Raw genomic sequence first — 26,460 nt, forward strand, 5'->3', positions numbered from 1 at the left:
CCAGACTTAGGCCACTTCGGTCGTTGGTCAATATCAACAGTCGAGTGATATCACATGCATTACGCACCTTCGCTTCATATGGTAAAGTACCCGGCTCCGCTGATCGGTATATTTGGCCCGCTGATCTGTTTACTCGTACACGCACGGGAAGCTCTTGCGTCTTAGGAGATGAAAGCTCTTGCATTCGTTATCCTTCTTTTCTTATCATCGCTTTTCCCTTTGATAGAGCTAGCTATGCTTTCTTCTCCTTTCACTCCATCCCCTCTAGTTAGTCTCTTCGCTTCTGTTCATTTCTCTTCTCTTTTCCTCACCGCGCCACCTCTTCTCTTCTCCATGCTACTGTCACCCCCTCAGACTTACAAATTATTTTCCTGTACCCTTTATGCGGGAGACAGTGAATTCCGGATATATGTCGCCGGTTCTCGGTAATCCTCAGTCGTGCCGATGTATCGGATAACTGGGTGCCGGTGATACAACAATGTGCGTGTGCTTGTGTAAAAATCACTAAAACTTTTATGATACCCCCAATAATAGTAATAATATTATCGTACACTCCCTACTCCTCTTCCATACTCTCCCACCCATCAGGGCCCTCACCATCCCCACCCCCCACCGTAACACCACCATCCTCCTCCTCATCACTCCCGTCACTACTATCTTCCACAGCGCCGACAACTCTCTCCTCCCTCTCTTCCCCAACCACCCCAGCAACCCTCCCAGCAAACGCCCTCCTAACCCCGGCATTCGTGCTAGTATCCCAAACCTTCACAATGCCCTTACTCCCAGCAACCGCAAGCCTAAATCCCACCTCCTTATCCGGCGCAAACCGAGCGGAGAAGATCTTTCCCAGATCGAAATCCCTCGAAACCACCATCGCCGGCCCCCCGCCCGTATTCTCCGCCCGGGCATTCCACAGCTTGACGGACCTGTCTACAGACGCGGTGACGATAAACCCGGGGATGACAGGGTTGACGTCGAAAGCGGAAAGCGATTTGTCGTGTGCATTCAATGTCCAGACTGGCTTTGACTGCGCTAGCGTGGACGCGGGAGGAGAGTTGCGGGAGTCGTATAGGTAGAGATTCCCAGACTCGGTGGATACGTAAAAGTAGTGGTCATTGTGTGGGTCCCAGCGCACATCTTCCACGTCCGCGTCCACACCCCAGCGCGGGTTTGTACTAGTGGGGTCCGGGGAACGCATGTCGGACCAGACGATCGTGCGGTCGTAACTGCCGCTGAGGATGGTTGTTGCAGAGCTAGGGTGCCAGGATAGTGCGCAGATCTTGTCAGTGTGTAGGGAATTGTAGCTCTTCGCGCACTTAGTTGTGGAGAGGTCCCAGAGTTTCACCGTCTTGTCGGCAGACGCGGAGGCAAGGAGGTTGCGGTGCTGGCGGTTACCGGAAAGGGAGAGGACTGCGTCGATGTGGTAGTTATCGTTTACCTTGGGAGACTTCTTTTTCTTGCCTTTCTTCTTCTTACTCTTGCTGACGGAGGCGGGTGAAGGCTCGCTGCTGGCTCCGAGAATGGCGTTTGGGAAGAGGCAATCTACGAGGTCCAAGTTCCAGATCTCGATGTCTGGGTCCATAGTCCCGATGGCAGCATAATTTCCTCGAGCGTCTTTGTTCTCCAGAACGCTAGCGCCGCCGACGGGTATGTCGAGCCATTCTAAGCAGAGGGGGATCGCAGGAAGCATAATGTCATGGTGAACGTATAAATTGTCAGCTTCATCCTCATAGACGTAGACCTCTAGATGGGCGATGTCGTCTTCTGTTTTAGCGACGAGAAGGAGGTTGTCTGTTCCCAGGACTTGGAGCTCTTCTCGCTCTTCATCGTCGTCTTGCTATGGGCTGTTTATTAGTACTTTTAGGTCGTGGAATTGTGCGGGGATACATACTAGGTCCATAGTGATGTAGGGGTCTTGTTCACCAGGCTGGTAGTATGCTAAACCTTTGATGTTTCCAAACATACCCATGCCTGAAAACCCGCTTTTCAGTGGACAATTAGAAGTGTATAGAGAGAGGGAGACAAACTCTCGCTGTCTGCAGCTTCTGCCTCAGTGGGCTCATCATAATTATCTAAATCATATTCTCTCAGATCGTCATCGTCCCTACCCCAAATTAGTATCCCTCACAACCAGAACATATATGTCCAGAGCAGATACTTTTCATCGCCAACCTCTTTCATATCCTCATCTTTGTCGACAGCCTCCGCCGCAGCACCATTGGACTCTCCATTCTTCTCCCCCTCTTCCTCCTCCTTGCGTCCATCACTACCAGCAGCTTCCGCCTCTTCTAAACCCTCCTTTGCATCCTCAAGATGTAATCTCGCAAGGTCGGCAATCCGCTCAAACTCTTTCTCATCAATGTCGTAACGTTGCGGGAATTGGGCGGCAAAGCCACGGGGCACCCAAGTCGTTGCTGTAATCATTGGCAATGAATGCCAATTGTTTGTTTCTTGCGTTGTTATATGTCGGGGAGGAGAGTTTGTAAGACTCGAAATAGAGAGGTATGCATACCACTTTTTCCTGCCTAGGGAAAGAGAAAATATAATAAAGCGAGCGCAAAGTTAGTGGGGTTGTACACAACGCCAAGACTTCACACTTGGCAGAGCCGCTTATCAACTCCCACTTGAATCAGTCAGAAAAAAATTAAAACCAACAATCCTCAAGTTCACAACTACGAGATTCTCCATTCAATAGATAGAAACGATTCGCCTAACAACAATTAAGCCATGGGAAAAATCAAGAAAACTTCGACTTCACAGTCCTCTTCAAGAACCTTCACAATTCCAAATAAGCTCCACAGACAAGTACACAATGCCCGAGTAAAATCTGCCGTCGAATCCGCAAAACGCAAAGAGCGATTCCAACGCAAGAAGGACGAAGACCGAGACCCAACTCTTCGCGAGGAGCGCTTGAAGAAGAACATTCCAGCGACTCTTGAGAGGAAGCGAGTATGGGACGAGCGAGTCGAAGGTGGAATCCCAAACCGCATTGAGAAGCCATCGGCGGAAGAGGAAGAAAGGGCCAGTAAACGGCGAAAGGCCCGAGAAGACGACGAAGGGGAAGACGAAGAAGCCAAACTCCTAGCAGCGCACGAGAAAGCGCAAGCCGAAAAAGCGGAAGAGGAAGAGACAGCAGCGTTATTCCCAACACTGGAGACATCGCCTAGCACCTCCGCTCCGAAAATCCTGATCACCACCTCGAGGAACTGCCATGTCCACGAGCCCGCCGAACAGCTCACCCAATTATTCCCAAACTCGACATATATCCCCCGTGGCCGCGAGCACAAGTTCTCCATTAAGGAGATCAGCGCATTCGCCTCAAACCCAACAACCACAACCTCATCCGGCCGTCCGCGTGAGCCATACACACACCTACTGGTGGTTAACGAGGACCGGAAGATCATAAATGCACTCACAATCGTTGTACTCCCCGCGGGGCCAACCTTTCACTTTAGCCTTACAAACTACGTTCTTCCAAGGCGTATCAGAGGGCACGGGAAGCCCACGGACCACGTTCCCGAATTGATATTGAACAACTTCCTCACGCCGCTAGGGAAGGTTACATCTAGTCTTTTCCAATCCATGTTTCCAAGACAACCCGAGATCCCCGGGCGGCAGGTTGTTACTTTGCACAATCAGCGGGATTACATCTTCTTCCGCAGGCACAGGTATATTTTCCGAGATAGGCGCGAGACGGAGAAGCCGGTGGGCTACGGGCTTGAGGATGGGGGCAAAGATGGCGGGAACGGGAGCAAAGGGAATGAGAGTATCCCGATCAGGGTTGGGTTGCAGGAGCTTGGACCACAGTTCACGTTGAAGCTCAGGAGGGTGGAGAGGGGGATTAAGGAGGGGGCTGAGTGGGAGTGGAAGGGCAAGATGGAGAAGGATCGGAAAAGGTTTCAGCTCTAGACTGGTTTCTCCGCTTCCATTTATTATTGTATCTCCGTGCTGTTGTGTTTGGGGGATTGCGGAAAAGTTTCGCTCTGCGTGTGATATAGATATAAAAGATATAAATCGGTAATTCTTCATTCATCATTCATTATCATCGGTCGTCAATCGCTTTTCCCATCACTTGACAAAATTTGGCCATCATGTGATATCGAGAGACCCCTCCTCGGTTACCCTCCCCACCGCGACCACCAGCACTACTAAAATCTTTCACATCTATCCTCCAAGCACACAACACCCACAATGCCCCCCCGACCACCCCCAATGGCAACAATAGCCAAAAGAACCTTCGCCACAGGCACTACCTTACAAAAGGGCCCTAACAGCGCTCGCGGCGCCATGTTCGCCTGGCTCTCCGGCCCCGGCGGAGTCTTCAAACAGCCCACCGGTGAACCGCAATACATCTCCTCCTACGACCGCTCAACCTGGGAGCGCAAGGACAAGACCCGGAATCCGGACGCCTTCGTACAGCCCTACCCCTTCAACCGGTACTTCAAATCGCAACCGGTTCTCTCCGACGCCTTCCGCGAGGAGATCTACACCCGCGTCAAGCACGGCAACCACTCCATCCGCCAAGTATCCGCCGCGCTAAGCGTCAGCATCGAGCGCGTCGCGGCGGTGGTGCGACTAAAGCAGGTGGAGAAGGAGCACGTCGCGAGGGGCGGGAAGTTGAGTACCTTTTTGACCAAAGCGCTGGATCAGATGTTGCCCGTTATCGATGCTCCCAATGTCACTGATGGCAGGAGTGGGAGTGGTGGTGGGGTGTTCGAGAATATCCAGGAATTACCGATCCATTCGTTGGCCGGGAGACAGACCTTTGTTCCGACGAGTGAGAGTAGGGAATTCACCAGGGCCGATGCTGGGAAGGAGTTTGGATTGCCGGCTGCGGATGTGATGGTCCCGCATCCCGACCTTGTCACACTTGCCAAAGAGCGGTTCGAGAATGTGCCGACTACGAAGAGGGCTGCGCGCCAGGAGGAGCGGGACCGGATGGAGAAGAGTCGGCGCAAGGCGGAGAAGGAGAGGGCTGATGAGAAAAAACGGAAGGAGAAGGTGCTCGAGGTCGGTAGGTGGAAGTGGTGTGTTAAGGAGGCGGAGACCGGGAAGGTTGGGTTTAGGTATGGCTTCCCGTTGCCGGATCGGAAGAAGGGGCATGTCAAGATTCCTACGCATATTAGTTAAGTTAGGATGCTGGAGGAGTGCGCGCTTTATTGTGAATATTTTCTTCTGTGCTCGGGCGCGGCTGTATATAGGGCTGGCGCTTTGTTATTGTACCATAGATCTTTTTTTTTCCCACACGAAAGTTGAGAGGCGCCGCTACAATGTTCTCATGATGGGAGCAAAGTCTGAAATCATAAACACATCCCTCACTCGAGCCCAATTCTCACCTGGACTTCACACCCGCCCTCAACCCCCTCCAACTATCCACTCATCACTTCTCCCTCTCCCCATCCAGTACAATACATCTACATAAATCGCCAACCCAACCACACCAGAAACCCACCTCCCCAACACTACCCTAAGGTACCGATACTAGAAGAAACCCATGCCAGGAGCTTACGCCAGGCAGGAACGATACCATAGGAAGTCCACAGTTTGTCAGAAATGTGTTCCCCGGCAGGTTTTGCAGAGTACATGTTTGTCCACCGCCTTCGCAAGTAGTTTTCACACCATGGCTTCAACCGCTTGGTTCTGACACTTGCCAACCTAACTGTTCCATTCACTCCGAGGCAAAGCCCTTTGATCACGGGTGGACGGGGTGGTGGTGCATCTCTCCAGAGTATTGTGAAGCTCGGTGATGATCCGCGAGGAGCATCTTGTGGGACTTGTGACGCCTCTTGCTAACGGATTCTTCAACAATGCCCTACCCGCCTGCCCATGCGTATCTGGAGGTTTCACGATCGCAGGGTAGTATGATACATATCATACTCATGTGGAAACGTCAAGTCTGCAATGCCATATATCATACGTACCCGATACTATCCCTTCCCTTCCCTTCTCTACCGTGCCGCGCCCCAGCGACCAGAAACGACCCTCCCGCTATTCAAGTCATACCCCACGTATGACACCCCCCCCAAAAAAAAACCCCCCGAGAATACTCACCACCATTCACATCAAAAGATCAGCCAGTATAATACAATACTCGACTTAATTCATCGGTTGCGGTCTATTGAGTAGGCAAAATAGAAGTTGAAGTTTAACAAACCCACCGCTACCCTTCCTGCGGGTGAGAAAAACTGTGAGAGGTTTGTCTTGTTTTTTTTTTTTTGAGAAAAAAAAAAACCGAGTAACGTAGGACCTATACCAATTCCATCCCTAGATAAAAAAAGAGAAGGAGAAAAAAAGGGAGGGAGAAAAGGTTGAAAGAAAGGGAAAAAAAAACTCCAGGGAAATTGAAAGTGATTTATGATACATTGTGTCTTTTCCTTCGACCAGTGAGGTGGTGGCTGGTTGTTCGAACAGGGGTATATCTCGAATATTGGTGTCTTTTTTCCTTTGATCTTCGTGCATCATGGTCGAGCAATACTGTTGCCTGACTTACCCGTCTTACTAAACACTCATCATCACACCCGCCAAAGCCAAAGCGAAAAAGAAAAAAAGAGCAGAAAAGATAGCAAAATTTGAATCGTGAGAAAAGAGGATACCATAATGGACGGAGACAGGAAGATTACACACGAATAACAAAGCATGGCCGGATTAAAAAAAAAAAAAAAAAAAAGACAAGTTAAACATAAAGAGAATTCAGAAATGAGGTCTCTCATTTGACAAATACTCGTTCCCGCACTGACTGGGGTCACTGTTCCTTATCCGGGTCATGGGTGGTGGAGAGCTAGCCTCCGAAAGTGTGGGATTTTTTCTCATTAGTCCATGCTCTGTTCGAGGGAAGTGTTTTTGGTGGAACTTCGTTTATCGGATGGCGTACGGTGGTAATGATATATCGGGAAGAATGGATGAGGTTATCCTCTCCAGCTTGGTTTTTCAATTTTTTTTCTTAATTTTTGTCATTTGTTTGTTGTTTGCTCGCCTCAATTATTCAAACGCAGACAAGAGGATGCTGGAGAAATACTCCGATGCCTCCTTGGCCTGCTTCTCCTGCCATTCCTTCTCCCACTGCATCACCTTCTCTTGGATCTCCTTCTCGTTGGTCATCCCCTTCTTGCGCGCCCTAGCCGAGAAATTCGCAAGACGAGCGGAAGTCTTCGCCTTCTCGGGGTTCTTCTTGCGATAGTCAGAGGAAGACAGACGATTGCGCTCGATGGGGGTTCCCTTCGGTTCCGCTTCCTCCTTCATGGCTGCGTGCGCAGCTCCATGTGCAGCTTCGAACTCCTCCTTGTCGGGGAGGCCGCGCGTAGAGTAATACTTCAGGTGGTGCCAAAGTGATTGCCTCGGGTTCCTGCCGGTGAACGTCTGGCCGCAGCCCTTAACTGGACACTTGAGAGTCGTGGGCGCGGGAGAGGCTGAGCCAGACTTCTCTACACGGCCAGACTTGACGGCACGAGATCTCGGCTTCGGGGTATGGGGTTTGCTAGTGGTGCCCGCAGTGGCAGGCGCGACGGAAGAGGAGGAGGAGGATCTATGCGCGGACGCCGACGCCGATGCCGCAGAAGACTTGGTCTTGGCAAACTTTGGCGCCCTAACTATCGGTTCCGGGGAGTCGGGTGGCTCGTACTCTGATGCAGAGGAAGACGATTGATAGCCGGTGTCTTGCATGTCGTCGGTGGGAGGAGTCGAAGACCTCCTTGATTGCAGCTTTGCCCCCTCTTCCTGGTCGGCCCCCATGCCGTCCCCACTCAGTCTGTTTTCGAGGGGTGGAGATGTGGCAGTGGTTGTGGTTGTGGTAGTTGTTGTGGTAGCGGTTATAGTAGGAGTTGTGTTGATTGGAGCGATGGGTGCGACGGGCGCAACAGGCGCAACGGGTGCGACTGAGGTCATTTGAGCTATGGGCACCTTTTTCTCGACCTGGAGGGCCACGCCCGTGGGGTTTGTTGAAGACATTCTTTTCGGTAGGTGATGGATGGTGATTGTAGGTAGGGTCGCGTTGCGGACCTGAACCGGCGGTGGTGACAAGGGGAAGATAGATCGTGGTTAGTGTCTATTCCTAGGGGTGGATGGTGTGCCGGGTAACCTCAACCTCCAGACAACCCCTCTCAAGGAATATAATGACTTAGACTATGATAGGTAACAGCAGACCGGCTGGGGAATGGAGGTAAGGTTACTACTCGGGTAGGAGGTTCTCCATTGTGTGCGCAGCTCCATTACAACCGATTACTTCTCTTCTCCACAAGTGGATGATGGTTAGCTTGGCGAGCAGCAATCAGTTGTCGCTATAACACCTTTGTGTCCAACGACCGGCCCGAGTTTGGCCGCCAAATGACGGTGATGGAATGTAAGCAGTGGGAACGAGTCCGAACATGGAAATTTCCCGCTGTTTATTCAATTCCGAACCCAATCCCCCCTTCCTTCGTCCCCTTAATCCACCTGTATGCTAACACCCGCACCACGCCCTCAGCCAAACCTCAATTCCATAACTCAAAATATAAAAACCTCTGCCCAGCCCCGAACCTACGAGGGCTTCCTCTTGCCCATGACATTTACAAATATAATCCACGAGTGATAATTTGTGGAAGAAAATCCCCAGAGTGCGATATTTGAAGGGCCTGTTTTTGCCCGCCAGAAAATGGCGTTTCCGCGACTTTTATGGCATTTTTTGTTGCAAATGGGATACTTTAACATTCCACCTTTATGGTTACAGTTCAACTTACATGCCTCCCAATTGATTCCTACTTTCATCGTAATAGTTGATAAGGTAACTGCTATGTGGATATGGATTTCCCTAGCGCACCCCCATCCAAAGGGACCCAAAGTCCCAGCGAAGCCCAAGTTCGCAGCCTTCGCGACCACAAAAAAAAAAGCCGATTTACCGCCAAACAGGGCCCAAATGTATTCTACAATTCCCCCTATGCAGAAGACCGTTCTCGAGTGGCAGAGCCTCACACTCGAGTTACTGTACTCGCCGGTACACGACCAAGTGTTTGCACGGGTTCCCGCGTATGGATACGTGATTGCATGCCGCATCCTACCTAGCGCACCAAGGCTTTTCCGATGCCCCCTGCCGTAGAACTCGGCGACAACCTCCCGGCCTGATCCCTGGATCTGGACTACCGTAACTGTAGAGCTTTCTAGGCCCCTCTGAAATCACAACATCTCACTCGTCCAAGTATCCCCCCCCCCACCCGCCTGGTCGGGAAGTTTGAGGACCGTCTCGTTGATCTGTTCGTGGGAGCAATGTTCCGATCCAAACCTGTTAGTTTTGGCTTGCCCTCCCCCCGCTGACATTCCAAATTGCGTATGGTACATAAGCATGTGATGGCGGCGATGACTATCCAGGAGACATTCCATAAAAGTGTATATCGGTATATATTTGTTCAGCAGATGCTTCTCAATCCAGGCCTCACCGGACCTCAAAGGAAAAAACCAATTCCACAGGCACCCCCACCCACCCCTATCCGCCTCGGTCCCGTTGTGCTGTTGGGCAAAGTGGGGAACCTGGCGGGAAGGTATCACAACAAGTTAGTCTACCGTAATGCCAGGATTATGAAGACTTGGTAACCCCTAAAAAAAAAAACACTCCGGCCAGGATAACAAAACCGAATTGAACATAGGTTGCATCGCGCCCCTTGGCATATTTAATCAACCCCTGTCAATAGATACTCACAAGTACTCACTCGTCCATGCCAATCCGCGATATACTTGCTTGTTGAAAGTTCGTATTTGGATATTCCTCCTTCGCGCCAGAACCCGCAGAGATAGGGTCAGAAGTGTGTCAATGGCTCTTGGAAGGGTGCGGCTTCGATTACCACCCGCTCTGACTGTTCGCGCGTCGTGATTTCTCCGAGATGTTTACCATTCTTTATTATTATAGCCCTGGATTCGCTGACTCTTGGGCCATAAATTAAATTAACTCTCTTTGTTCTCGAACCTCCCGCGCAAAGTGCTTGCTTGGTGTGGGAGGGTCGGGGATTATCTACCTTGATGATATCATACTGCGCTTTATCCTGTTTCCTACTAAAGTTTCTACCCAACTGTCTCCCTATCTTCTCCGTGTTCCATAATGGAAACGCAGGCCCTGGGGGGGTCCTTTCACGAGTCCTCGCCCTGTTGTCCTCGTTTTGCCTGCGTTTTGGTCACTTATGTTAGTATCATAGTGTCAGCATTACCGCCACACTACAATATATCTCTCAGAACACCTAGCTTATCCGGTGCCACTCCAACTGATTTATATTATGATACCTTTCCCACCAACACAACTCACCGCTTTATAGACCAACTGATCAATCACTCTAGCTAGGTATATCGTTACACACTCACAACTTAACCTAGATATCAGGTTTCTCCCTCCTACCACTTGCTTCCTCCCAACCAGAATCTTTATGCTTCAGTGAGATGTCCGGAGGGTTGAGGTCCGGGACGGCCGGGTATCTAACCGCTTGTCCTCGTGAGGGGGGGGCACAGTTTGTGGGATAATACTGCGCTCTGTTCGGGGGTTTCACGGATCTCATGCCGGCGGTGGTGGGGAGTTTCGATTGGAATTGATATGATATGATTTGTCGGACGTTTACTACTTGGGATGTGGGCTGCCAACTGTTCGAACAACCAAGCGCGGGAAAAGCACAGGTGCTCCCGCCCACGTTGCAAATTCGAAGACAGATAGGAAATAGAAGCATTCAGCTCCAGGGGTCGAAAGAGCGCTTTTCTAGTCCAAGTTTCGTGCAGGTCTGCCGGATCTGCACGTAAAAAAGGCGTTACACACTCCGAAGTCCTTCAACTCGAAAAGCTTGCATAAGCGGTTTTCAATCCTGGGGCTGAATGCCTCTAATAGAAGTACTTGAGTATGAAGACCAGTATAATAGTAGAAAATGAGTTACCCAACCCGCTAGCAATGGCAAATAGGCTCCCCAATTGCACAAACCCTCATAGATATCATACTACGACATCTAGACACCTCGGAACAGCTTATTGTGGGCTGGATGATGATATTAAACAACCAAACTATGGAAGCAAAAAAAGTTATTGATCCATAACGATAACTTATCATTGAGCTCCAATCCCCCTCCACCCACTTCATTACCTCACAAATCAACCTGCATCTGCCTCTCAATTGTCAAGAACTTGAACTCGGGCACAATGAGATTCTCCTCCTCACCCTCGCCAGCAATCGGTATAGGACGATAATGCTCAAGCGGGCTGCTCTTGTGCACCCTTCCATTAATCACAATGACGTCCAGCTTCGAGTGGTCCTGCAAAATGGCGATGTCCTCCAGCGGATTCCCATTGACGAGAATGCAATCTGCGTAATAGCTTGGCTGGATCTTGCCGAGTTCGTGCTCGCGCATGAAGAGCTTGCCTCCTTCAGCTGTCGCAGCGAGAATCGCTTCCATGGGCGTGAAACCCAGGAGCTTGACAAAGTGCTCGAGGTCGCGGGCGTATGTGCCGTGAGGGGTCCAGGCAAAGCCATAGTCCCTGGGTTATGAACGTTAGTAAAAGGGGGAGGTGATAGGGGGGAGTAGGCGGTAGGCGGTAGGGGGGAACGGGAGGTATGGGAGAAGATTGTATTACCCTCCAGGGAGAATGGTGATGCCTCTACGGTGCATTTCTTTCAACCCTTTGATAGCGGTTTCAAGTTCGGTTCCGTAGCCAGCTTTTTCGGCCGCTGCTTGGGGATAACCGAATGCCGCTGCCTCGTAGACTACTAGTTGTTAGTGTTTGATCTCCCTGTATGCGTGGGATTAGACGTACGGGTAGCATACAACCAGTTCAGCGCTGGTACAACAACGACCCTATCCTTAGCTTTCTCTAGAAGGTCCATTCCTTCATCGTCGATGTAACTAGCATGAAATATGACGTCCACGCCATGCAAGATGCTCAACCTAACAGACTCCCTCGCACGCGCATGCGTACAGACACGCTTTCCATGCTTGTGTGCTTCATCAACGGCAGCTTCCATGTCTTCTGCAGAGAAATAACAGTCTGTTGCGGCTCTGATTTCCGTAACCTAGTTCCGTTCCATTACTACTATAATCTGCTAGAAAGGACCTAGGAAGAGTAGACCTACCGACTCACCAGAGATACTCAGCTTGATCTGATCCACACCCAGTTTAACATGCTCACGAATAACTTCCCTAATTTCCTCCGGAGTATTCGCATACGCAGTAATTCCAGGAACCAATTCACCATCCACCTTGGCGAGTTCCTGTCCATTAGCCAAACACCTTGGCCCAGGGATATGGCCAGCATTGATAGCGTCTCTGATGACAACGTCCAATCTCGGCTTCGCAGAGGCAGCGCCCCAGCACATGGTGTATCCCGAGTCAAGGAAACATTGAGCAGAGCGCATGGTAAGGAGGGTGTGCTCTTCGACGCCAAGCTCACCAAGAGCGCGGAGGTCTCCCCCGTTCCAGGTGAGGTGGGTGTGAGCGTCACATAATCCCGACATCAGAGTTCTCCCGCGACCGCTGAATACCCGAACTGTCGGGTCGCGAATGAGTGATTCGATGTTGGAAACTGTACCGACCTCTACGATACGTTCTCCTGTGATGGAATTTTAATTTTACATTTTATATTTTATAGCGCGGGGGCATAATGAAAGAGAGTGGAGCAGCAAACAAACCTTTAATCAGAACATCACCAGGATAAGGCTCTCTCCCAGTGGAATCCAGAATACGAACATCACGAAACAGAATTCTGCTATCTGGATGAGTTCCGGCAATTTCGTAGTTCTTCGGTTGCAGAGGATTCCCCGACATCCCGTTGACGGTGGTGGCATTGGCGGTTGCGCTTGCACTTGCGTTCTCGGTCATGGCAGGTAAGATGATTGAATAGTAGTCCTCTTTAACTTTCACTCAACTTTGACGTATTAGACAAGATGTGTGGTGGAGAGGAGAAGGAAGTAGGACGGAAAGGAAGAAGGCGTTCTGTGCACCAAGATAACTTGTGATCAACAAAATAATCTCCGGGGGGAGGTAACTCCTATCCACTCCATAATATTATAGACTACCTGATACCGAATGCCTCATTCTATCACGCAGCCTCACAAGGCCCTAGCAATTTCCCCTTTCATCGCCTTACCTAACCCCATCTCCCCTCTCCCCACCATTCAAAGGGAAAAAAATTACCATACAAGGAGCGGGGCAAAGTATTCGGGAATACAAAAGCATAAAAACACATACAGAGCGCATTATGCGGAGTGAAGTGCGTGTGTGCGGTGGAACGAGGGGCGATGAAATGGTCTATGGTGAGGGACCTCTGTACTCGGACATTCATGCGGACCAAAGTAAAAGTATGTTCATATGCCAAGTACAGTATTAATACAGGTTAATCTCTTTAAAAATCGCTGTTACCTGACTATGCCAAGGAATTTAACAGCAATTAACACGTCCGGGACATTCCCATACTCCAGCCATAGTTAGACATACTCTAAAGCCCTAATACCTCCACGAAAACTTGAAATATCCTTATTTTCTCTTTATCAATATGTACAGAATCACCTACTTTATCATCTACTAGAGCCATGATTCTCATCGTAGTGATTACTGGAAACCCTTTGAGGATTAGAGTTGAGCTAAATTTTCCTGGCAAAGTGCTCCGGCCACAGACGTCCCTCACCATAAGTTAGCCGATCGCTGCGACAAAGACAAATCTTCATGCCTTGGGTTCCTGGCCCTGCGAGGTTTCATGCACCCCGCTGGAGATTGCCGTCTAGGTTAATTTATGGCACTCGGGTAGTTTACATGCAGAAAGAAGGTGGAGGTTAAAGCCGTGGGAGTTTTGTGGGAGAAACCCCGCGATTTCTAACAGCTGCCAGTAACTTAGGAGAGGCGATATCATAGCCTTCTGGAGTTTCGATAAAGATACCGAGACCGATAATGACACAAGGCCATCTAGGCTCCCGAGCCAGGCCGCTCGCAAACGACGGGGAAGTCTAGGCGACATAGCGAGAATTCCTTGTAAAAGGCAGGTTGGGGGGAGGGATGGAAGGGAGGTGAGGAGAGTTTCCGAACCTGAACTGTGAGTTAAATAGAGATAGAGAGAGGGTGTTTTGTTTACTTATGTCGTCTCCATTCAACTTCTACTACCGGTATACAGGCACTTCTACACTCGAGGCACCGTACCATAAGTTACAATACAAACCCTTTGTGTTTGTGCGGATGTATTCACCGCTACCTAACGCGACGCTCTATGGGGGGCAAACCAAGCCAACACCTCACCAGCAGTGGATGCAAAATAGCAAACAGATATTCGAAATCGAGGTGGACCGGATGCGGGAAAGAAACGGATAGGAAGTATGATGAGGACGAGGTAGGAATCCAATGACTCCGGTTATTAAAAAGGATAAGAGTGAAGAATACCTGTTCCTGGAATCGACATCGAAGCGGGTAGCATTTGTCAGTACCGATTCTTTATAGATATTAAGCACGGTGACTTACTGGGGACTTATGATAATTGTGGGAGCTTTTGCGACTGCTCGACTGCTCAATATCTCTAGTCACCAGCTTTTTCAATGGTTTTTTAACGTTGACTATGATGCGCTACCCAGGAATCGTAATCGACGGGATAGTCTGCGGTGTGACCACATTTACTCCAGGGCACCCAGGTGAAGCAGATATGAGTAAGTTCTTTGGCGGTCGGAACTGCTCGCTGTAGGTATATCTTCACCCTCCGACTTCAACATTCATCTTTGGGATTCAGGGTGTTAAGTCTGGTGCTAACGACTTCTGTTAGTTCTGGAAGTTCATACCGAGAGACACTTAGATGAGGTTAAGGATGAGCTACGTGTAGTTCGGACGGAAAATAAGTGGCCTGGGCCAAAAGGAACTATATGGCTCAGGCGGGGGGGAATTCCTAGTGGTGATATAGAAAAGTGGTCATGGGATCTCACTCGGGACTCTAAGCCTGGTGAGCGCATTTCTTTCTCTTGGCCAAATTTCCCAGTGCATTTGTCACCAATAAATTGCCTGAAAGCTGATTGGCTCTCCCAACAAAACAGCGCTCTTCTCCGTATCTTCCCAATGGAGTATCCATCTCTCATTCCGAACTATGCTCAGGAGAAATGCACTTGTAGATGCTACCACAGTCCCAGGCACACTGGAGGCTGTACCTCCGAGAATTCCAGTGAGGAGATAAGGCGCTCCAGCCAACAAAATTTACCTATCGTACAAACAATGGACCTAATTAGGTGTTTCCGAACTCCGGAGAAGTTCGCCCTAACTTCAAACCCGATCAGCACCTCAGTATCACGAAGGGGACAAGTCCCTAAGGCGTTCCGGAGACCGGAAATGTGCTCTCCTCGATCCGTCAAGATTATCCCGAAACAGCAAACCTAGGAACGGACCACCGATTTTTTCCCCTGAGGAAAGGTTACCTTGCTCAGGTATGATGCCACTGCACCGCACATGTGTGCTAAGGCCTTCCGTCACGTTGACCACGGTAAATATCTGAGAAAAATCGGCACTACATAGTACAGTGGCTGCAATTGTGGGTACCGGATCCACTCTTTTTTCCCCTTTCTATCTCGACAGACTGAATCGTAGGACATGATTAGTATCTCTTTCCCTTTTGCCTGCCGCATGTCTTATTGTACGGCGTCAACACCAACCCTGGCCTGCTGTGGATAGTCATTATGCGGCAAGCAGTTACCGTAGGTAGGTAGGGCTCAATTGAGCCAGTAGAAGGAAACGGGAGTCGAAGGTGGCTGACTTACGCCCCCACAGCGGCCCACAGCTTTCCCACTCAAGTCTGTCTACTAGTGACTAAGTCCTATCGGGCACGGTGCAAATGATGCTCCCAGTTCCCGCTCGTTAGATGTTAGATCTTTGGCGTGTGGGAAGCAAGAAAGAATCCCTGCGCAAATCACCCAAGTGAACCTGTCTTTTTCCAGCAATTCCGTGATCCCCGATTCCGGACTCCCCGTTTAATTCTTCAGGTCGAGTGATAACTGGGTCCAGTGAAACTCCACCCAGCGTATGTAATAGTTGCATGGTCGCGGATTTGTACGGAGAAATAAATCCCAGTACCAGTTTTTCTGAGAATTCGGATCTCGGAAATGTTATTATGTTAGGGCTGGTTCTGCGGGTGGTTACATAGTGCGAGGAATGGTAGATGGTTTGGGATCGAGAAAGATCTATTAAAGGGAAGAACCTCCAGAGAAAAAAAGAGTCCTGATGGTATCAAAGAAGAGGAAGAACGCTACCGTATCGTTCTAGGCTTGCTCCGTCCGCTCACCCGCACCTACCGAGCCAATTAAATCATGACAGTCCCAGCCTCAACCCCCCTAACAAACTTCGCAACCTACATCCCTCTCAATTCTACACAAACGCGGGTCGGGCATTTGGATCTTGAAAGCCAGAAAATAACCCCTCTCTCTCATCCATCGGGAACTCCTCTTACAAACCTCTACGAAGTCATCTCAGCCGGCAAGAATGCTCAATTCGCCCCAACCTCCAGATTCGAACCTCCCCTCAAGCTCTCCTCTGTTACTCTTCTCCCACCGATATCAGGTAGGGATGTACTAGCTGTAGGAAAAAATTATGCCGAGCACGCAAAAGAATTCAATTCTAGTGGGTTCGACTCGAGCGACAAGATTGACCAACCAACACACCCAGTCATATTCACCAAACGGGCCACAAGCATTGTGGCATGTGGGAGTGAGATATTCCCACACGCGGGATGGACAGAAACTTTGGACTATGAAGGAGAGATTGGGGTAATTCTGGGGAAGGAGGGCTTTGGGATTCCAGAAAGTGAAGCTTTGGATTATGTTTGGTATGAATATTTCTCGGCTCGTTTTCGTCTGAAAGTCTTCGAAGCTAATGTTTGTTCATGATTGAGGGGATTTACAATCATAAATGATGTAACAGCCCGAGAAAGGCAGAGGGATCACAAGCAATTCTTTCTTGGAAAGTCTGCAGACACATTTTGTCCCATGGTGAGTTGACCCCTCTTCCAAATGCTCATCTAGACATAACCAATCACTCACAACTGCCAGGGGCCAGTTGCCGTACCAATAACATCTCTCTCGGACTACCAATCCCTGCGAATAACAACGAGCGTAAACAATGAACTTCGTCAAGACTCGAACCTCTCGGAACTAATATTCTCCATCCCCACCCTCGTCTCCACCATCTCGAGCAGCCAAACCGTTCAGCCAGGGGACGTGATTGCGACCGGAACACCAGCAGGCGTCGGGATCGGCCACACTCCCCCAGCGTACCTAAAGCCCGGAGACGTCGTGCAAGTTAGTGTGAGCAATCTCGGAACACTGACCAACAAGATTGGCACCCCCGGAAAAAGGCCACCACCAACCCCCCAGCAGTCACCCGCTCCACCGAAGAACTTTACCCAATTGACCACTCTCCGCAATAGAAAGCAGGTCTATATTGAACGCCACGGTGACCAAACCTCCTCTAATGTCATTATCTTTGTCCACGGCCTCGGCGCAAACACGACGTTCTACCATCCACTATTGTCGCCAGCATTATGCAAGCATAATCTAATCCTCTATGATCTGGAAGGTCTTGGCCAGACACCCACAGTAGCAAGTTCCGTCACTAGCATACCCACCTACGTTGACGACCTCGAAAATCTGATGTCCTCCCTCCCCCTTCCCCCCGCCTCTAAGGTCTCCCTAGTAGCTCACTCCTTCGGCTGTCTCATAGCCCTAACCTACGCCTCTAAACACCCCCTCCAAAACCTGATCCTCCTCGGCCCCGTACCCATACCCCTCAAACCCGCTCCCGCAGAAGCTGTCCTGAGGCGCGCCGACAAAGTCCGCGCAGAAGGCATGCTCCCACTCACAGAAACCATCATCTCCGCAGCTATTTCACAAAAGACTCGCATGGCGAACCCCCTAGCAGTAACACTCAGCCGGTCCATACTTCGCGGGAACGACGTGGAGGGGTACGCCAAGTGCTGCACCGCATTCGCGCAGTTCACAGGGGAGGGTATTACTTGGGATGGATTGAGGGTCTTTGGCGAGAAGGTTATTATTGCGGGCGATGAGGATAAGTCCGCGCCGCTCAGCGTTGTTAGGAAGACCGCTGGGAGAATTCAGGCTAGGTTGGTTGTGCTCGAGGAGGTGGGGCATTGGCTAGTTATGGAGGACTTGGAGGGGGTTGGGCGGGTAGTCGAGGGAGTTTTCTGTTAGGAAGTGTGATTCAACTCAGATGTTTTTGCACTGCAAATAAACGTCATGCCTAAGCTTACTTACTAACTCGCTGACTAAAAGATATCATGAACGACAAAGTGCACCAAATCAGATACAGGGCAAAAAAATTCAAAATCTCCAGCACCTATTCCTTTCACCCGAACTGGGAATAATAATAAAAACATGGAAAAACACACACGGATGAAAATAAAACTAGCTGGTGGGTAGGATGAGAAAGCAAGCAAGCTAGCGACTTAAGGCATAAGGATAATTTTCCAATAAGATAAACAAGGACGGGACCAAAAGAGAAAAAACATATCACTTTTCTTATTGCTCTTCTAAACGAACGGAGCAGAATAGAGTGGAATGGGTTTACACCAAGGGCATCGCACACTGCTGATTAAGATCGTCCTATCCCCCAATTTCAAATCAGTAAAACCAACCCAAGAAGGCAAGAAAGGGAAGAAAGGGAAAACCTACCCAACAAAAAGCCCCCGGCGAAACCCACTGGCTCAAATCATGCATATAACTCCCCTGCAGCCAATTATCCAATTCCATATCCTGCGGGTACATATCACCCAATTGCGCCGCTGCCACAAAGCCCGGATTCACTATCGTTGCCGCTGCGGCAGCCTGGTAGTACATTGATTCGGGAATGATACCTGTTGGTGAGGCGGTGATTGATTCGAGGTGGTAGGTGTTTTGGTGATGGGGGCCGGCGAATGAGTGAGTTGGGTAGAGGGAAGTGTCTTTGTACATTTGGTTTTGTTGGGGGGGGCGGTGGGGCGGTGGTGGGGCGGTGGTGGGGTGGTGTGTATAGGTTGTGTCCATTGCTTGGGTAGGGGGTTGTAGAGGTGCTACTGGCGGTGGTGGGGGGGTGACAGCTTTTATGCGGCCGGTTATTTTTTTGCTGAAAAGGTTCTATTGTTAATACATATCTCACTGCCTGGGGATGGGTGAGATGGGGGGTTTACCGAAGGAAGTTTACGACTGGCAAGGTCTTTGTAGCGATCGAGCTCCTAGGTGCGTTCTTGCTAAAATGGTCGTGTACCTGTTTGAAGGCCTCCCAGGTTGATGACTGACTTGGATCATGCATTGACAGGAGATCTACGGATACCACTATCACGGCGTGGAACGCGTGGAAGGTTGCTAGGCCATTGATGTACCATCTGTAAGGTTGGTACTTCCGCTTCGTATTAAGGATGTTGTATATTTCTAAAATCGATGTCGCAGATTCAATACATTGCCTTCTTGAGTCCGGAGCGACAGGATGATTCTCCGCAGACGATTTATGAAAGTATGGACGGTGGAGGAGCAAGAACATCTGGTGCAGATGACCATGTAAGATATACCAATGCACTTGATCGTTCGCCTTCAGCCCGTTCAGTTCCGGGCCGTCGGCCGAGTACTTGCCCGGCCAGGTCTTCTGCTCATTGCGAATCTCCTGATCCAACTCGACGATAGTCGAATAGTCCGGTTTTTCTGCGCCGAACAGCTTTTCATATATCTTGGAGGTGATGCTCAGAAGCCGAAACTTCAGATTTAGATAAGTCATCTGCGTTGGACGTGAGGAAGCTTCCCGCACTCCTGTCCTGGTGATGTCGACGTCGTTCACATCCAACGGCAGGCGCGTCTCAAATTGGGTGGCCCTCATCATGCTCGGTCTGCCGAAGGCAGACGCTTGAAAGGCGTCAAGCATGAGGATCGCTGCCCAGCATCGTCGTCTTTGTTCTGTTTCTACCGGATCCAGCCCAAGATTCGCCCCATCTTTATGACATCCCAACCCTGCCGCAATATTTGCAGTCAAGCCTATGATCACCAATCAACATAAGTATCACATTTCAGAATTATGCGCCCGGAATCACAGGTTTAGGGTTGTTCGTGGTGGGGGGGCGCGGGAAACTTCTTAAAAGTGGAGAGCGAAAAAGAAAAAAAAAATGAGGGATGGTGGAAACCCACCCAGTAATGCCCAACTCATGCCCCCATCGTTAGAATGATTCTTTGAATAAATTAGTAAAATCAAACATTGGATAGTGCTGAGGCGATAGCTCTCCATGAACCGATCTGCAACAAGGCATCTCATCGCTAAATCGCAATATCGTTTGACATAACTACTCAAATCCAAACCCCTGCCTGTCGACATATGCAGATGCTCCTTAAGGACCGCGTCGTTATCGTCCAGTGACATGACACCCACCCCGAGAACAACAAACAAAAGTGCAAGCCATGAGAGTGAAACATCCTTTGGCGACTCCCAGAATGCCCGATAATCCTCCATGAACGACGGCTCATGGAGGACATGAAACAGGGACGCGAAAACCTCGACATAGCGGGAAACGAGATAGTCAATCAGCGGCTTCGGTGGAAGCATAAGAATGAATTCCCCAGCATCTGTGTTTGTCGGCGCCGTGAATAAGGAATACGACGCGGGTGTCTGCTTCTCTACTTGGGGCTGCTGTTGCAGCTGCGTTTGTTGTTGTGGCTTGTTCCCGTCGTTCGGGGCCGATGCCTCCTCCCCGTCGACTTCCCCCTCGCTAATATTCCGTATGGAAGCCTTCAAGTCGCCCATTTCCAACAACACACAATCCCATCTCGACTGGTCAACGTAGGAAGCTCCCCCATTGGTGTCATATTCCAGCGAGGCGTTCGGGCGGCCATTCTTGCTATCCCTGTCGTCCTCGTCGTGATGCCCGGGAGGCGACAGGGTGCTCGACGCACTAGTAGCCGGCGACAGTGGCGGGGGCATAAATGACGAGAGGTCGCTATTCCCAACACCACCACCGCCGCCATTCGGCGGTGAACCGGCCTTCGTAGCCTTCTCTGAGGCGCGGATTTCCTGGACCATGCTCTCGAGTTTCCGTAGTCTCTGGCGTAATTCTGCACATTCCTTAGCTTGACGGAGAGCAGTCCCCTGGGGGCCAAAGGAGCAGAGAAGAGCATCCCCCCTATTCACGCATGTTCCGCATGGTAGTTTCCGATCACACTTTGTCTTCTTCTTGATGCACGTAGCGCAGCTCAGTGGCCTCCTCACGCCGCGGGACCCTCTCGGCCGATTTACTGAGGAAGTAGTCTCGGTGCGGGTGGTGATAGTTGTAGTGGAATGGTGGGTTGTGCGGGAGTTCGCGTTCGCGCCATCCTCAGGACGATGATCTTCCGCTGGCGGGAGTCGAAACTGTGTGAACATTTTCGCAGTTCTTATTGTTTATTACTGTAATTTTCCCTCTTTTCGAAGCTTTGTTGGCTTGCCTGCGTAAGCTAGGAGAATGGAGAAGATGAGGACGAGGAGGGGGGAAGCGAGGGGGTAGTTAGGTGAATGAGCAAATGAGTGAGAGAGTGAGAGAGAGCGAGGTGTCTCACAAGGAGAGAGTTGTAAGAAGGGGTAAGGAAGTTGGAAAGAGTGCTAGCCGTGGAGGTATGGGTATGGTATAAGCAGGACTTGGGGTTAATCTTCCTTCCTCCTTTGTCCGGGTTCTTTTTATCTGCACTCCCCCACACACGCACACCCACAGCACTCCTCACACACGACCACACACGCACAGGAAGAAAACAGCGATCACAAAGCGTGGGGATGGTATGGCTCGCAAGATCTACCATCCAGGCGAATGTGGACCGTGCTGGGGTGGGCAAGACCTTTCACTTACCATATCTATCACAGCTTAGACCACAATTATGCACACAGACGGCGGCGACCTCATAGTTCACACAGCACGAACCCAACAACCCCCTCCGGCCTCGGAGTAAAGTGACTAAGCGAGGGTCTTAGTGATCATGACATTGTGATATAGCTTATCGCAGCATACCAGTACTCGAGTAAATTTATGCCCCACTGCGGTTCATCTACCGGTAACAGTTGGCGTTTGGGTTTTTGAAAATTTTTAATTAAAGATTCAAATTTAAAATTTAAAAGCCCTGATAGGATTAGAAAGAGCAGAGATGTACTGTGCACCTCTATCCTCCTCCCCACCACTCGTAGTACCAGTACCAAGTGTGCCGCCTTTTTTGCATTACCGCCTGCACCCTCATGTACTCGAGTATGGGATATTGACTTCCACAGTGGTGTTTCGGGGTACATTTGGAGGCATGGCATCCCACACCTGAGGAACTCGAAGCACCTCAGCGATGAGCCCTTTAACCTCCCGGGCCAGTAGGAGTGATAGCGCTTAATGCACGGTTTAAGTAAATACCATGCAGTTGAAATTTGCTGGAGGATTCAGAAAAGGGAAGTCAATATACCTTTTACAGTATCACCATGATTTCTCTACGTTTTCCTTGGTTTGGAAGGCATTGTGCGCTAGATTCGTAACTGCGTTGTCTCTGCTCATCTATGATATAGTCTACCCGAGTAGATTACTGTCTATCACACGTCGGTGTTGCGGACTGAGGCTATCACCAAGACCTTTGCTTAGTCACTTTATGTGACACGGAACCCGTGATCGAAGGAAGTAAAATCGCTTTCTCAACCAAATCCAGTACCGTACCGGTATGACCACAACGACTCCTACCCCCCCCCCCCGCCTCTCCCTTAAATTAACATGCCACTGACACATTCCAGAACAGCTGCCTCATGGATTCAGTGGCGGAGAAACATTGTGAAAACCTCGGATGCACTGGTTCCAAAGCATAGTCTACTACTTGCAGATTCAGTTCTTCATCCATACCTCATAAGTTATCATAACTAATTCCTATTGGCCCGACGATCTTTACTACTACCTCCTAACTCGGCCGCGCGAAGTATGATGGATGTCACACCCGGAAAGCCAAGCGCCGGCATCAAGGTTTCTGAGCGATACCTCGGGAAAGGACTCTCTGTTTTAGCAAGGGCAGAAACTTCTCTACTCGGGTATGATAACTACTAGGATCCCTCTTTGGCGCCAGGCTCTTCGCTTCCATAGTTGGCACTCTAGAAAGAACCCGGGCATATGTTAGTAGGGCGGTCTTTCTGGGCCTCAAAAAGGCTGACTAAGTTATTGCTATCCATGGATTCCTTTGATTCGAACTCGGTCTGGCTGGTCGAAATTACCTGTGTATGTAACACGAATTATGCAACTGAGTAGGCCAGATATGCTAATTTTTGGTAAAAGAAAAAGAGTCTGTGGAACTCGTAGCACAGTGGCTGGAGCAAGCACCGTTCTCTGAGTTTTACCAAACACCGGCATAGACTATTGCCAACTAGCGGGTACTATGCTGAATCGGCCTATGCCCCCCAAGGCGCTGCGTTCCATGAGGCGCTGATATGGTACAGTACAGAACTCGTACTAGCCGCGCGACCCATAACATGCATCGAGGGGCCGGCCAGAACATGAGCAACTGCTCGAGCACAGCAGAGGAGCGATAAAACAAAACGGTCTGAATACCGCCCTGCAAAACCTCCACCACAAAAGCAAACCAGAACAAATTGCGCGGTCGCGGCCATCTCCCTTCCACCAATGTGGTAACCCTTCCCTCCAGTACAATGTGCAGTACTCCAATCGCCCCCCCTCCCTCAAAAAAGCCAAAATCAAAAACCTGCTTCTACGGTAATCAGCACAAGCTCTCAAGCACCCAGCTAACCAGCCATAAGAGATTGCAGACGCTCTTTACTACGGTACCCACAGTCTAGCCCATTTGCATCCAATTCGGTCTTTAGCCCCCCCCCTTACTAATCCCTGCGAGGATCTTTTCCGCACGATTCCGGGGTTGTGATGAGTATTTCTCTCTTTGCGCCCTGATTTTGGCTCGGGTCGAGATATTCCGGTACCGAGAACGCAGAGCGAGTATGTTGCGGCAGTGAGAGACGCCATAGGGACATGCTCTGGTATGAATTGTGCTCGATTATTTATGCGCCAGACCACCACGCTCTACTCGAACACCTTGCACTTGTGATATCTGGAACTTTAGTGTACTCGAGTACTCGAGTAATCGGTTATACTTGCGTCGGGGTGAGCTATCACGAGATTCCCCGGTTTTTCCTGCGGTGCTCTCGTATGCACCATACAATAACTCGCAGCCTCAGTTACCAGGGGTGGGGGATGGCGCAAAGCATCCTCCCCACTGATCCGGGGAATTTCTCACCGAAAAACGTTTTCCATCGGCCCCACCTTTAACAGGGCTCGCGTAAGCTAAGGTGTTACTTGTAGTACCGTTTTAGCCCAGCAGGTGGAGTGGCGTCTTGGAAAACTTTGATCCCCTCGGACAAGCAGATTCAGGGCTGATAGCACAAGTGCCGTAGGTTAAAGGGGAGCTCGAAGCTTGTTGAAAACAGTTAAAGCGATCTTCCCCCTCCCTTTCCGTTCAGTACTCGTACTAGGCTTTCTAGGAAGTTTTTTTTTTGTCTCGGAACGGAGATCAGAAGCCTATTTGTATGAGGGGTGCTCAATTTATCGAGTTAATAAGGTACTTCTGCTAGCACAGTTCGGGCACAGTGCAGTGCAGTGCGGTGCGGTGCACCTGTCGTGCGAAGCAACGCTCGTTCGCCCGCTCACTTGCCCGCCATGGCAGCAAAAAGAGGGAGCCTCGCCAAGTGCCGTGCGTGCCGTAGTCGCTCACCCAGGTAAACGCCAGCCAACCAAGCCTCCCCCTCACCATCGAAGGCATATGATGGAAGGTTGTACGAGTACCTTCTACAACTCCTCATATCTATCACCTGATGGGTTCGAGTGCTGCAAGTCAGTTAGAGGTGCGGTAGTACCCAACCGGTTACTGTGTTATCGAGGAACTATCATACAACATCTCCAACATGGGAAGAACAAATGCCGGCAAACCATCATAGATCATCACTCCCTAGACCAGGCAGATCTAACTAGTCAAGCGCGGATTAGTCTAATCCTCATCCTCCCCGACCACTGACTCGCCACCTGTAGACTAGCGAGCTAGTCTAAGGAGCCATCTCGCGCAACATAAGGCAGCTTATCTCCAAACCGACTAACCGCGGCCCCTTAAAGATGGATTAAGTGAGCAGATTTCGAGGCGTGCTGCTCCCATACGAGTACTGTGGATTGGAGATAAACTATGATATATCGCGCCCAATCGCTAGGTCACGCTCTCAGACCTTGCGTGTTCTTCCTTCCTGCCTTTTCGTCCGCGAGCAGACCAAGCACCGTTTGCAGAATCCCATCCCACCAACGCACCGGTAGGATGCTCGCAAGGCTTGATAAATTCACATGTCTCCTTCCACTATCTGTCGGATGGAATATCCAAAAACTATCATGCTAGCCGTCAAAACTCTCCGCATTCGGAAAATGTATAGAATATTAGATGTGGGGGTGGTGAGTTAGGCTACATACATTCACTGGAAGGGGGCTTGTGGTACAGTACCGGTACTGTATGTAAGAGCGAAATCGAGTACGGTACTTTTCATTGACAATTAACGGCACGCACAAGACGCATAGCAACGAAACCCGGCTGGCTAGTCGCTCTGCAAGGTTCGGTTGAGCCCAACTACGAAATGACTCAAAGGTTTTTGATTCTCTGGCAGAATCAATGGTGGATAGGGTAAGGACCGTTATTAACGATGATATTAGCTCTAGTACGAGTATACAATACAGTGTGTGCGTAGTTTTTCTTAGAGTTAGGTACCGTAGAAGACACTAAATTACTATTCTACTTATTCCGTCCGAATTAAAAACATAACATGAGACATTCAGGTTGAATTGAATAGCGAGGAAAATATTAATCTTGCAATATTAATTACTACTTTCTTCACTTCTCAACTTCTCAACGTCAAGAATGCCAGCTGTTCTTGGGTAAATAAAATAGGGACAAATTCTACTCCATAATAAACCAAACTTGTAGGAGGGAGGAGGGAAGGCCTTATTGTGTGATCAAATCACACCAACTTACCACTTTTCATATACAGTAAGTTACTTACTGGTACAGTATCAGACCTTAGAGTATATACTACCGTAGAAAGTTGCCAAAGCAAATTATCATCAATTTTCACAATACCCGTATATACTGTGCTATAGCAGCACCCTAGCCTCCGCTCGCCAACCCGGTCGACAAGCCTCCGAGTCCTGCTTACTCCTCGTACTCGTAGACTACTGTAATTGGTCTAGCATTTTGAGGGAAGGATAAATACATGTACCGGTACAAGTAATTGGCTGGTTCTGTATTGTACAGTACTCGTACTGTACTTGTACTATAAAGAGATTGTAGTTATTTGGAGGAGGACACGCTGAGCCCTGATTTTTTTGTATCATACTCGTACTATAATACAAAGTAATATTACTGGTTATCATAAGGTGCCTAACCCAACACCACAGACCCAACAATGCGAGAGAAAAGAAAAGAAAAGAAAAGAAAGGAAAAAAAAAAAAAAAGGAAAAAAAAAACCA

General features: G+C 49.7%; 4 protein-coding genes; 1 reads left to right on the forward strand and 3 right to left on the reverse strand.

Moving 5' to 3' along the window:
- Window positions 1-556: 556 nt before the first annotated feature.
- GSTUM_00009114001 (uncharacterized protein) lies at window positions 557-2,424 on the reverse strand (the record flags this gene model as incomplete). The annotated part of the gene is made up of 3 exons (XM_002840502.1): window positions 557-1,837; window positions 1,892-2,036; window positions 2,159-2,424. The coding sequence occupies 3 exons, from the start codon at window positions 2,422-2,424 to the stop codon at window positions 557-559; spliced, it is 1,692 nt and encodes a 563-aa protein (XP_002840548.1).
- An 8,541-nt stretch (window positions 2,425-10,965) lies between these two features.
- GSTUM_00009118001 (uncharacterized protein) lies at window positions 10,966-13,225 on the reverse strand. XM_002840503.2 has 6 exons: window positions 12,929-13,225; window positions 12,617-12,835; window positions 12,062-12,537; window positions 11,746-12,001; window positions 11,566-11,695; window positions 10,966-11,469 (listed from the first exon to the last, which is right to left on the reverse strand). Exons 2-6 carry the CDS (start codon window positions 12,804-12,806, stop codon window positions 11,079-11,081), a joined length of 1,443 nt encoding a protein of 480 aa, XP_002840549.1. The 5' UTR covers window positions 12,807-12,835; window positions 12,929-13,225; the 3' UTR covers window positions 10,966-11,078.
- Window positions 13,226-16,103: 2,878 nt separating this feature from the next.
- GSTUM_00009119001 (uncharacterized protein) lies at window positions 16,104-18,202 on the forward strand. XM_002840504.2 has 3 exons: window positions 16,104-16,767; window positions 16,834-16,930; window positions 16,991-18,202. Exons 1-3 carry the CDS (start codon window positions 16,253-16,255, stop codon window positions 18,146-18,148), a joined length of 1,770 nt encoding a protein of 589 aa, XP_002840550.1. The 5' UTR covers window positions 16,104-16,252; the 3' UTR covers window positions 18,149-18,202.
- Window positions 18,203-18,268: 66 nt separating this feature from the next.
- On the reverse strand, window positions 18,269-21,719 carry GSTUM_00009120001 (uncharacterized protein). XM_002840505.2 has 4 exons: window positions 20,108-21,719; window positions 19,123-19,957; window positions 18,629-19,058; window positions 18,269-18,559 (listed from the first exon to the last, which is right to left on the reverse strand). Exons 1-4 carry the CDS (start codon window positions 21,330-21,332, stop codon window positions 18,521-18,523), a joined length of 2,529 nt encoding a protein of 842 aa, XP_002840551.1. The 5' UTR covers window positions 21,333-21,719; the 3' UTR covers window positions 18,269-18,520.
- Between the last annotated feature and the right edge of the window lie 4,741 nt (window positions 21,720-26,460).

The sequence above is a fragment of the Tuber melanosporum genome (assembly GCF_000151645.1).
Source record: "Tuber melanosporum whole genome shotgun sequence assembly, scaffold_52, strain Mel28".
NCBI lineage: Eukaryota > Fungi > Ascomycota > Pezizomycetes > Pezizales > Tuberaceae > Tuber > Tuber melanosporum.